This window comes from Pyrgilauda ruficollis, unplaced genomic scaffold, assembly GCF_017590135.1.
Source record: "Pyrgilauda ruficollis isolate IOZ18807 unplaced genomic scaffold, ASM1759013v1 scaffold13, whole genome shotgun sequence".
NCBI classification, from domain to species: domain Eukaryota; kingdom Metazoa; phylum Chordata; class Aves; order Passeriformes; family Passeridae; genus Pyrgilauda; species Pyrgilauda ruficollis.
Window position 1 is genome coordinate 12,234,490 of NW_024511432.1, and position 12,565 is coordinate 12,247,054.

The window sequence follows — 12,565 nt, forward strand, 5'->3', positions numbered from 1 at the left end:
TTGTGCCGCAGGGGGAGGTTCCGCCGCTCCCGCCCGGCCCCGGAGCGAGCCCGGCCACGCACGGGGCCAGCGGCGGCTGCGGAGAGCCCCGCGCGCCAACGGCCGCCGCTGCCGACAGCCAATCAGAGCGGGGCGCTGCCTGCCGACGGCCAATCAGAGCCAGGCGCTGCCGCCGCGAGCCAATGAGGGCGCGGCGCTGGCGCCGGCAGTTGCCCGGGCGGTTTGAAGCCGAGCGGGCGGAATGGCGGAGCTACGGCCGCCGGGACCGCAGGGGGACGGCCGGGACTCGCCCGCCGCGGGTGCTGCTGCTGCCGGCCCCGGCCCGCGGGAGCGACCCGAGCAGGCCGAGGGTACGGGCTGCCTGCGGGCAGGGGGGGCGCGGGGAGCCGGGCGGGCAGGGCAGGGCAGGGCTGGGCAGGCTGTGCCCCGCGCTCGGGCGGTGCCCGAGGAATGAGCTGCGTGGTGTGGACGGGAGGGGCGGCCCGGTCCGGCCGTGCTGCCCGGGCTGCTCCGCCGGGGCTCGGATCCCCCGCGGGCCGCGCCCCGGGCAGGGGAACGCGTGCGATCCTCGCACCGGCCGGTCCCCGGCTCGGGGCGTGGGCACCGGGCTGGAAGCGAGGGTAGGGCTGGCTCTGGAAACCAACTCTAAAATGTGGTGGAGTTGTTTTCCTATTAATCGTGAAGATCTGGTGAATTTCTCAGTGCCTACCATGGCGCTGAAATTGTCGGCCAGGAACGTCTGTGGGTTTGAAACGCTTCACCAAGGGTAAGTTAAGGCGTGCTGCAGAAGGCAGGATCATGATGGAGCTTGGGCTGAGCAGTTTTTTGAGAACAGAGGAGTGGGTGGTTATGTGACAGTTTGTGGGGTTTGCTTTACTCCCGCTCCTCTTCCCAGATCGGCAACGGGAAGATGCCGAGAGTGACTGGAGTGCTGACTCCTGGAGTGACTATGGCAGTCGTGACAAACCAGGGACTACTTTGGGCAGGACTGTGCCAGACGGGAACGTGCTTTTCCCGGATATTTTTCACACCAATCATCTTTTGTTTTACGAGCGATTCAGCGCCTACCAGGATTACATTTTGGGTAAGTAATTTTTTCATATGAAAGTAAGGTAGCGTTAGTTTTCTTGTAGTAACTTTAAACAATTTAGTTTAAGCGAAGTCAATTGTATATATTAAGCTGTGAAATGCTTTTAATAATGGGGCTGGAAAAGATACAGTGTCCTGCCTACTTATGCTGTAACCTCAGCTGCTCTAGCTGGTGGACCAGGAGGCAGTAATTTTGATATCAGTAAATAAAATATGAATGATGGAAAGGCAGAACTGTTTGTAAGGAGTGAATCCTGTGCCCTATTTTAGCTGGTCTTCCTAAATTTTTTTTTTTTTTTGTGTATTGTAAATCTGTTTAACATAAGGCACAGGTTATGTGTTTAATACCATTGTATTATCATTTATTTAATACTATTCTGCTTTCATGAGCATGATAGAATGAAGCCTAACTTTTGAGGTGGTAGAGGAACATTTCAATTGTGTTGACTTTCATTTTCCAATGATCTGGAGGAGTTTCCTTCCATTCCTTGCATAAATGTTGTGTCTTCCATTTCTTGTAGCTGACTGCAAAGCCTCTGAGGTGAAGCGGTTCATAGCTGAGTACCTGGAGAAGGTCCTGGAGCCCTCTGGCTGGCAGGCCATCTGGCGCACTAATGTGTTTGAGGTCCTCGTTGGGGTGAGTGGGTCCCTGCTGCTCAGGCATTTGTCTCCACTTAACATAATTTACCTCTCTAACAGACTTTTCTAAGTCTCTCTATGTCCAGGTCATATGTCTGTGTTGCAAACCTTGGATGTTCAAACTTGCAGTTCCATCACATGGTTGAGGAGGGAAAAACTTTGCGGCCCCTTGGCTCTTTTCTGCCCCGTTAGTAACAAAATGGCTTTCACTGGCCCAGACTATCTCTTTGGATTGTTTGTATCCTGTGGGCACTTTGAAAAATGAGCCTTAAAGGAGTTCCAAAGGGCTGTGAAGTATTGATTTGTTTGCGTCTGCGGATATTATTTTTGCTATTTTTTAAAAACAGCAACACACACCAAAAAAAGGGAGGGGTGGAAGCAACTTACTGGCCTTGTTATGAGTATTATGAGGGATTTGAATGAAGTTTTGGACATGGAAAAGGCTCTCTAGCTGTGGGGTTGTGAGGAGCTTAACTTGGGTTCTCGCTTCAGCTGATGAGATGGCCTTGGCTGTATGGTGCCATTGGTGCTGGTTTGTGGGGACAGTGGGGACCCAGCATGGCCCTGACTGAGGCACGTGAAGTTCCCCTCCCTCAGGTGGATCTAAGGGATTTCAGAGCTGTTTGTTTCCACAGGTGGTTGATGTGAATTTCCCGGCCCTGAAGGCGGTTGTGCAGCTCAGTGAGCCGTTCCTGTGCGAGTCCCAGGACAGCAGCTTTACCCTGGAGTGCATGCAGGAGCTCCTGGAGCTGAAGGAACATCAGGTCCTGCTGCAGGAGCTCTGGGTTGTGTACGATGAGTCAGGAGAGTTTGACCAGACAGCACTAGCCATAGAGCATGTCAGGTAGGACAACTGCACCCTGCTTCTTCCCAGTGGGTTCTGTCCTGAATTCTTGGGCCATGCTGGCAGCTCCACAAGCCAGGCTTTTCAAAGTAAATCTGAGGACTGGTGCTCTGAGGAGACTGCTTTCCCTCTCTTTCACCCCAGAGTTCCTTGGACTGTATCACCTGTGGACTAGTACACTGTTCTTTCTCTTCAATAACATTTTGGTGAATTTTTCTCTTTTTCTTGTCCCATTCGTCTTTCTGCATTTTGCCTTTTCCCCTAAATTTGCTCTTTATTCTTTAGGTATCTCTTCACATAGTCCGTTTTTTTCTTTATCATCTCTTTTCCACCTCTTCTTTCAGGCACTAAATGCTGTTTGAAACTTCTCCACAAGTAGGCTGTAGGACTGGACAAAAAAAGCTAAAATAGGAGGAATGACCTACATTGTCAGAAAGAAAGCTTAGCTGAAGGGTGATTGGCCAAAACCAAACAACCAGAAAGCCTCTGAATCTGAGCAGTGTCAGTCTTGCTTTTCAAAAACCAGGTTTTGGCTGTTCACTCCCTTTTGAGAGAGTAGAATGCAGGTTATTAGAATTTTGAGCTTAGACACACAAAATCAAACTCTTTATGCAGGTAAGCAACAGGCAGGAAGGATGACTTTGTGGGTACTGAGCAGCCTAAGTGACAGTAATATGAATTCTCAAATTGGTTACATTGTGTTTCCAGTGCTGTTGACTCTGCTCTCCTGGGTGATTTAACACTTTGCTTCCAAAGGTTCTTCTACCAGTGCATCTGGAGGACATGGGACGAGGAGGAGGAGGATGAATTTGATTACTTTGTGCGATGTGTTGAGCCCCGACTGAGACTGTGAGTGCAACCCCTTTGCTGTTCTTAGGGCAGAGCCACTGGAACTGTCATGTGGGAAGAGTGACACACAATTAGGTGTAAAAAGCCCCTGTTGACTTGTAAGCCAAAGCAAGTTTGTTCTAACAGCATTCACTGTCTGCTGGTCAAAATCTTGTATGGAAAGAGATCACAACTGAGGCTGCCACTTGATTTCTGAGCCTTGGTGTTCCATCAGATGGTGCCCCAAACCCAGCAATACTCACCCTCACACTCATATGAGTTTAATCCTAGTAATAGCTGCCATGGGATGCTCTATTTTTTTACCTCTGGGCATAAAATAAAAACCACCACAGAGCTGAATGTAAACAAAAACTTGTAAATTGATCATTCTCCAGGAAGAAAGAGTCACACACATTCTCAGTTATTCTAATAAAGGCTTAGATATTGCCTTCTAAATTGTTACTTTTTTTATGGCTGTGCTTATGCCTTTCTTTTAGGATGAGTTTCTGATAGTAGAGTCTTTCAAGGTGGGTGGGCAGCTGTTTAGAAAGTAAAATGTTTGTGTCTGTTCTGATTTTTCTGGTTTTGCTGCTTCAAATAAAATGGAGCAGTGTTGATGTAGACTGCAGAGAACCTTGACTCAAGTAACTGATGCAGAACTCTCAGGTTCTCTCCAGTCTCGTGTTTGGTCTTTGAGGACTGTGAATGTGCCATGTGCTGACCCCTTGCTCTGAATTGCAGGCACTATGACATCCTGGAACACCGGGTGCCTTCTGGGCTGGTAGCTGATTACCAGAACTTGTTATCTCAATGTGAAGAGCTCTATGAGAAGTTTTTAAATGTGAGGAACAGCATATCAAGCAATGATTCGGACTCAGAAGCAGAAAATGTTTCCATGGTGGAAGGACTAAAATTGTATGACCAAGTGGAGCACTTAAAACAAAGGCTAAAACTAATTGAGAATCCTCTGCTGAGGTAAGAGGGGGGTTTGTGCAGGGAGGAGGCTCCCAAGGGGAATCACAGAACCCAGAGGAGGTGGGGACTGGAGGAAGAGCTCTTGGCTCTGTTGCTTTTGTTGCAGGTATGTGTTTGGTTACCAAAAATATGGCAGCCTCCAGGCTAAGGGACTGAGATCAACGGGTGCCAAGGTCATTCATGTTGTGCCCTGGACCATGAAAGCAAATCTGCTCCAGCTGTTGACAAGAGACAAACTTTGCCCAGAATCTTGTGGAGCCTTAGAAATACAGGTGCAGTAGCAGGAATTGTCTGTCTGCTAATAGTTTTTCCTCTCAAGAAACAATGTTGAAGGATAAGTTAATTTACCACGTGCAAGATACTACACTGGTGGGATTGTTTTGTCAGTTCAAAAAAAAATCACTGTAATTTAAACAATATATGATAAAATTGTATGATTCAAATAATTTCTTTTAATTTGTTTGTGCCTGTTGAGTACTCTGTACAAGCAGCTTCCTGTGTGTGGGAAATGAGATGAACCTGTAATAATTCTACAATGAAACACTGTAAGGCATGACACTTGAATTTAGTTTTAAAATGCCCATGTCTCTTGATGCTGCTGATAATGACGTAGGGTTTGAAGGAGGAAGCATAGTTTTCTTGCTTTGGTACTACATAGGAAATAGATTTATTTTAGGAGCAGCCATGTTTAGTTTTAGTGAATTCAGACGAGACTTGGTACTTCAGCAGTTAAGAAGAGGCTGAATTCCTTAGACCCAAATGAAATGGTTTTTTGCTTTATGATTGTGTTAAAGAATTACAGATTGCCAGAATGGAGCCATGGAGAAGGTCCTGGAGTAACTTTTAGGCTATAAATCTGATTTTCTGACCTGGCAACTGAAAAAGTGCTCTTACGCTTACCCTGGAATTTTCTGGGGAGCAATAAATGTGTAGTTTTTATTTACTATTTGTAATCCTTCAGTATTGAATCTCTCAGTAATGTTTGTTAAGGATATCAGCCTGCCCTCTTTATCAAGGAAAAATAGTGTCATATGGACACTATTTACCACTGTGGTGTTTGACCTCTGTTTGGGGGTGACTTGTACCAGGAGCGAACACAGGAGTATTCAGACTAGCTCTTATCTACTTGCTGAATTGTTTGGTTTTTTTGTTTTCTTCACCTTCTGTCATCTATTTCTTCATGGCAAATCACTTAGGCACAATTGAAGTGTTGGCCTGGAACCAAGGCCATAGTGAAGTTTGCTTTGGGGTGCATATGCTCTTATATCTGTGTGTGCCCCACTTTTCTCCTGGGGTGAATGGGTGTGACACAAACATCAAAGTCATATGTTAAGGCTAGTTTTGTCTGCAGAGGGCTACAATTCTTGAATTCAAAGTAGAAATTTTGTATTATTAGTGCCATTGAAAGGGTTTCTTTAAAGCAAAAGCAGCAACATTTAATTGAAAAGCAAGCTCTACAGGCATAAATGCATCCATTTTTACAGCATTCTTTGGGAGCTGATTGTATTTTTTTTGTCTTTTGCAGTTTCACCGTGATCCACTATCAGCTGTAAATGCCTGTTATGAAGGAGACAGGGTCATCATCTGTCCTGGCCATTATTTTGTGGATGGCATGTTCTCCATTGCTGATTCAATAGAGCTAGAAGGTAGCAGGTTTGCTAGTCTGAAGGTCCTTAAACAAGTAAATGGAATGTCTTAAACTAGTTCTGTGTAAGGATGTACTCTTTGCAGAGTTTACCAGGAGCTTTTTTCTTCAAAGTCTTCCTGTTTCTGTTGTAGAGCTGTGCCTAATGCAGGGTGGAGTGAGCTGTTTAATTAGCCACTGTGCAGGTAAACTGCAGATTTTGCTGATTAATAGCAAATTCATAATTTCCTCCTATTTGTCTGCATAAATGGTGATTAAATAGGTAATAGAGAGGATTCAACAGAAACCTAAGGGACTTGATGGTTGTAATAGTGGAAACAGAGAAGTAATTCTGAGAGGCTTCTACTAACTTAGGAGTACTTGAGAAATGTCCTTGTTCTTCTCTGTCTGAATGTCCCTCAGGGGCAGCCTCTGAGCCCCAGTGCTGGTGCAGCTCCAGGAGTTCAGGGGGCAGGAGCCAGGAGCTGCTGTTAGGATTTACTGATGGCACTTGGAGCATGTCAGTGATGGGGAGCAGGGACTGCCAGTGGCTCTGGCACACACTGGCTCTGCAGTGGATGAAGCACGTGGGTGGAGGAGGGAACTTTTGATTAGCACTTTTTTTTCTGCAGAAAAATACACAACAGATGTGATTTTAGGATTTTTCTTGCAAAATATTTGTGTTTTAAATGCTTCTGCTTTGCCTAGGATATGTTGCTGTCTCTCCCTCACCATTCTTGATTTCTCAGTGTATCCCTTTGCTTCAGGCAGGCACACACTGTTGCAGTGTTATAGTCTGTTTATCACTGGGGCTTCTGCAGCTGCTCAGATACTTATTTAGCTGTATTTTTATTTTGTCAAAGCTTCTTAATGAGAAGAAGACAGAGAGTTTAATTTCCTGTTGTTCTGGACTTTATTTTTCTTGCCCTTCTTGTTTTATGAGTCATTTTTTTTCTTGCCCATCTCCTGTGTGTGTTTGATTTATACAGACACACATTGTGATAACCAGTGCACCTGCAGGACAAGGGGCATTGATAAAGTGCTTTATTTATCTCAAGAATGACATTGTTCTAAAATTGTGTGTGGTGCTATTTATTGCTTTTCTTGCTTTGAGAAAACTGAAATAGAAGTGGTGCAATAGCACACATTAAAGGATGAGTTGCTCTATTTTAAGAAGCAAGGCATATAAATGTGTATTTTTAGTAAAAGCCATGCTCTGAATAACAAGTACTTGTCAGGTATTTAATCTTCTTATAAGGACTCCTGTTTTAGATAAGGTATTATACCAGTAGGAGCAGCCAGGAACATTTGAAGTAGGATCATCAAGACAAACTTTGCTGGCACTAATCTGAGCAGCTGGCTGCTTTGGTGGCTTTTTTGGGATGGAGGCATGACTCATGAAAGATATGTCACTTTGCTTAGTAGAGCTTCTGTTTTTTCCCAGCTACTGTGCAGTCAGTACTGAGGTTGAAAGTATGAAGATTAGTAAATCATGGATAAATAAAAACTTATAAAATAAAAAACAGGAACTAAATAAGGTTAAAGCAGTAGCAGCTGCAGGAAGTCACGATAAAGATAACTCCCATGCCTGACAAGGAGGTGTTGCAGAGGCACCTGAGAACTTCCCTTCTGCTTGTGCCATAGCTGTTGCAGCTGGCTGGGAGCCTACAGCATCATCTGTGCTCAGTGGCAGTGGGTGACAGTGGCCTTTGGCTGCTGTGGAGCCCCCCAGGCAGGGGCACAGCCCTGCTGGGGAGTGAGTAGCACTGGGCAGCAGGTGAATCTTCATTCTAGAGCTGCTGCTTCAGAGGTGAAGTGTAAAGCAAGCTAAAGGTACTGTTAGAAAACTGCAGGTACTCTGCAGGACAGTCATTCCTAAAAGCCTTCCTTTGGGTAATACCATCTTTCTGTAGTGGTGAGAAGTTAAACTTTTGCTGTCCTGTGGTGCTCTCTTTTTACATGCTGGAACTGCCCCGTGCCACCTCCTCTCCAGGGGTGACCATAAATCAGTAGCAGTGGGAACAGATTTCTATGTAATATCATGTGTTGAAGTATCAGTCACTTAACTTTGCATTAAATGGCCTGTCTTTAAAACTTTCTGTCAACTCTTGTTCAAAGCTTTTTATTTTCATTTTGTTTTTAACCTTTCTACTTGCATGTGGCACTGTTTATTTATTTATGTACTTGGTTAGAAGCTGGCATCCTTCTTGGGCACTTCTTATCTGTGTGTGCTTTCAGAAAATGATAGGACTCATGCTGCTGTAATGGATGTGGCATTATTGCTTTCCTTATCATGATTCTTGTCAGTGACAAGCAATAAAAGCTTTACATGCTCATAAATTTTCCTGTAAGTGCTTAAATGCTGACAACTATGGATGGTTTAGTAAATCAATGTTGGCATGTGCTTGTGAAAGCTGCTTTTTAAACTGAATTAATCTGGAAGCCTGTGCAACACAGGAGCACTGAATTTTCCCCCAAATTCCATGGAAATAGGGAAGCTGAATGAAGCATGCTAACAATATCAAGCCCTTTGCACTTTTTTTTTCCCTCGTGTTGTGGTGTGACTGCTTTTTCCCTCTGTGTTCTGGGGAACCTCTGCCTGCTGTAGTGAACTTCTGTCCTTTGAGAGCAGACTGGAGATGCCTGTGTATGCTCAATTCCTGCATCCTGCTGCTCTGTTGGTAACTTTTGGGAGTGAGAACCTTGGCCTTGGCATATGTGAGCTCAGTTACCCATTTGTTCAACTTTCTCAGATAACTTTGCATTTTGTTGTGTGCCATTCAAGTAAGGTAACTATTGAGTTCAGTTTGGAGTCCCTGTACCTTGGCACAGAGGTGTAAGGTGTAGCCTGGCCAGTTGTTGAAAATCCTATTCAAGGCATTAAAACATGACGATTTAAACTTTTGTCATTGATTTAAATGTCTGTTATGTACTGAGCACCTCATTGTCACCAGATATTCATTCTCTGAGCTTGCATCTCTCACCTCTGCTCTTAGGCTATGGCCTGCCAGATGATGTCGTGATAGAAAAACAAGGGAAAGGAGACAACTTCTTTGACTGTACAGGAGCCAATATAAAGATCTCCAATTTGAAGTTAGTGCAGCATGATGCTGTGGAGGGGATTTTAAGTAAGTGTAAAAGCATCTTGACTTTTCTGTGACTCTTTCATAATCAGTGTTAGAATTAAAGCCAGGACCCGGTGTTGCACTTTAACAAAATATTGTAAAGAAGAGCCCTACAGGTATATCTATTGAGTCTTTCCCCTCTTTTTTTTTTTAACTTGCCTATAATGTGGAAATCACAATAACTTCTGTTTGTTCTTTCAAGCTATTGTGGCTCTTATGCTTTATTCTTCTGCTGGGATAAGATCATTAACTTGATCTTGTTCTGCTGTTAAGGCAGCCTGACTGAGTGCAGCACAGCCTGTGTCAGGCTGCCTGGAAATGGAAACAATTCTTCTTTCCACAGAAGAGCCCCCATGGCCAGCTGTAGCTGACCCCAGTCATTGCTCCAGTGAGGAGCAGCACATGCTGTAGGAGTGCTGTAGAACTTTGTTTCCAGCACCTTCAAACTGACACTCAGCTAAGTCTGAGTTGTATCCAAGGTGTTTATTGGCTGTGGCCTTTTCTTTGCAGAAGATGCTAACTAGTATTTCTCCTCAACGGACATTTGGGTTTTAAACATGTTAAAATGTTTATTAACACTTGTATGCATGTATTTAATATCTTTTGAATCCAAAAGTCTCTTAGGAATGTAACAAAAATAATTATTGCTGTTATAAATAAAAAAGACATCAACCTGTAAGACAAATCTCCAACCAGTGCTCCCTTGTAGCAGTGTCCCTGCTTGGACCAGAAAAGCAGCATGGGTGCAAACCACACATGAGCAAATCAGTGAATTGAACCTGAAGTGGACAAAATGAAAATATCACACTGCAAAGCTGCTGCAAGGCTGTCTGTAGGAGGGGTTTGTCTTTGCAGAACCGGTTCATCCAGCAGTAATTGTTTCTGTGTATGTAGATGTCCATCATGGGAAAACCACACTGGAGAATTGTGTGTTACAGTGTGAAACCACTGGAATAACAGTGAGGACATCAGCTGAGCTACTGATGAGAAACTCAGATCTCTATGGGGCAAAGGTACACACTCATTCTTAACTTGGGCTTATTTCCTAATTTAAAATAAAGGTTTATCTCTGGAAATAGTGCAGTCACTCACAGGGTGGCTTCTGTTGCCCTGGAGAGAACCTTTACAAATTCTTTTTGGACAGCTACGTGTTAATGAATCAAGATTGGTCCCAGGGGTCTTGTAGCCTCTTATCAAATCTAGTGAAATGTCTCAGGCTGATTTGTGTGTGATGATAGCAAAGTGATGCAGTAACAGGGGACATCTGTGAAATAATCATTGCTGCATGGCTGGTTCATGTCCTGCAGTATTTCTGCACTATTTTCTGGTCTCTCTGCCCATAGCTAGTTTTCTCATTTCTGTTTCTGCAAGTGAAATGCCCTTTTTGGACACCTTTGATTCTTACAGAGGGGTGATAAACACAAAAATGGACTCTGATACTCTTTGGGTATTTTGAAGAATGATGGAGTTTTGGTATTGAGAGGGATGACTAAAGCACAAGCAAGTAAGGCAAGGCTGTTCAGCTGCTCTTCAGCAGGCCTTTATGGACTGGTGCCCCATGCTGTGGGGCCTCAGCCTTGGGTACTGCTGCTTGAGATGGGTAACAGAGCTGTGCAGCTGGAGGGTAACACGGTTTTGCATTGTGCAAACTGGTAGGTGAACACAAAGATGTGCCATGGAGTGGTCAAGTTCAATGGTAAATGTGCCTAAACTACTTGTGAACTGCTGCCAACTGTATCTTGTAGGGTAAAAGTATGCCCAAACTACTTGTGAACTGCTACCCAACTGTATCTTGTAGGGTAAAAGTGTGCCTAAACTACTTGTGAACTGCTGCCAACTGTGTCTTGTAGGGTGCTGGTGTGGAGATCTATCCAGGAAGTGCGTGCACCCTGCTGCACAATGGGATCCACCACTGCAAGGAGGGAATTCTGGTCAAGGTCAGTCCCAGTCACAAGGTACTGGTTTGCCAAAAGCTAATCACTGCTACAATTGGTGCCAGCAGGTTTGGGTTGGCCCAGAGCCCTGCTGTGCTGTGCTGGAACTCTCACCTGTCGCACATGATGCTTGCCTGGCACTTGCCTTGATCCTTGCTGGATGAACCAGTTCTGCAAAGACAAAGCCCTCCTACAGACAGACAGCTTTGCAGCAGCTTTGCAGTGTGATATTTTCATTTTTATTAATTTCAGCAATTACCTGGTTTTATTTCTTATCTGCCAGAAGGAGAAAATGCCTTTCGTAATGTCTCCTGTGTTGGTAAATAATCCTGCTCTAGCTAATACAGAGAACTGATTCTACCTAAAACTAGAAGATTTTTGTGTCCCTGAAGCTGGACGTGACATGTTAGATTTCTCTTTTGTTCTGTAGAACTTCTTAGATGAAGATTATGAGGTTCCCAGGATAACCATGGTTAATAATATGATCCACAATAACGAAGGATATGGTGTGGTCCTGGTTAGACCAGCGATGCCCTCTGAAATGAAGGATGCTTCAGCACAGGGAACAAAAGGTACTTTTCTTTGCTTAGAAGAAACTCATGAAACTACTAAGTCAGTCTAGTATACCCAGGTTTTTGGATTGCATACTTCATAATTTTCAAATTTGTGCCTCTCATGAAGTACATGAAGTACCAAAGAGTGGGATGAGTTGACAGTGTTATGATTGAAGAAAATTAATTCCAGGATTTTTTAATGATGTGGCTGCTTTGCATGACTGTTGATGACCTTCTGTTTCCTGCCTTAGGGTGTACACAACCTACCCAGGCAGGTGATAAGACAGCCTGTGCAGAGGGCTCCAGGCAAGAACAACCTGGATGTGTAACTGATGAGTTGGAGCTTTATAAACGAGCTGAGACTTCTGAACAAACTGAAAACAACTCTGAAATTGCAAATGTACTTGGGGCTACTTCTGCAAAGAAGAAACAGATACAGAGGAAAAGACTGAGTGAACTGGGATTTACAGAAGCTGATGACAACTTAATGTCACAGGAAATGTTTGTTTCTGTTGATGGCAATCAGTTCAAATGGAATGGGAAAGGAAGTTTTGGTATCTTTTTTTTCTGACTGTCTTGACTCCTGCTGCCATTGCAGTAGGATTTGTACAGTTATTAGTTAGGTCACATACCAAGAGTTGTGCTATGGTGTTATGCTTTTATTACCCAAGTGTAATCCCTATTAAAGGACTGTGGCTAAAAACTCACTTGATTCTTCTGTCCATCTTCTCCACACCTTAAATCTCCTGCGTGAGCTGCCTTTGTGATGCACACATAGTACTTCTTTCCCTTGCATTTCATTTTAAGCCTGGCTGATCTCTAGACAATGTCTTGTCTCTGTTTTTAAAATCAGCTTTATCACCAAAGGGCAGAATGTGTCAGGTTGGAGGGCCCACAGTGGCTCATCTGGTCCTACCTCCCCGCTCCAGCAGGGCCAGCACAGAGCTCGTGGC

The 12,565-nt window shown here is 44.4% G+C and overlaps 1 protein-coding gene across 1 annotated transcript; it reads left to right on the forward strand.

Annotated features, from left to right (window-relative positions):
• The first annotated feature begins 241 nt into the window (after positions 1-241).
• Positions 242-12,303, forward strand: SHCBP1 (SHC binding and spindle associated 1). The gene is made up of 13 exons (XM_041458752.1): positions 242-350; positions 896-1,084; positions 1,611-1,726; positions 2,364-2,572; positions 3,329-3,421; positions 4,142-4,375; positions 4,482-4,647; positions 5,901-6,021; positions 8,996-9,127; positions 10,019-10,137; positions 10,975-11,061; positions 11,489-11,630; positions 11,864-12,303. Exons 1-13 carry the CDS (start codon positions 242-244, stop codon positions 12,181-12,183), a joined length of 2,037 nt encoding a protein of 678 aa, XP_041314686.1. The 3' UTR covers positions 12,184-12,303.
• Positions 12,304-12,565: the final 262 nt, after the last annotated feature.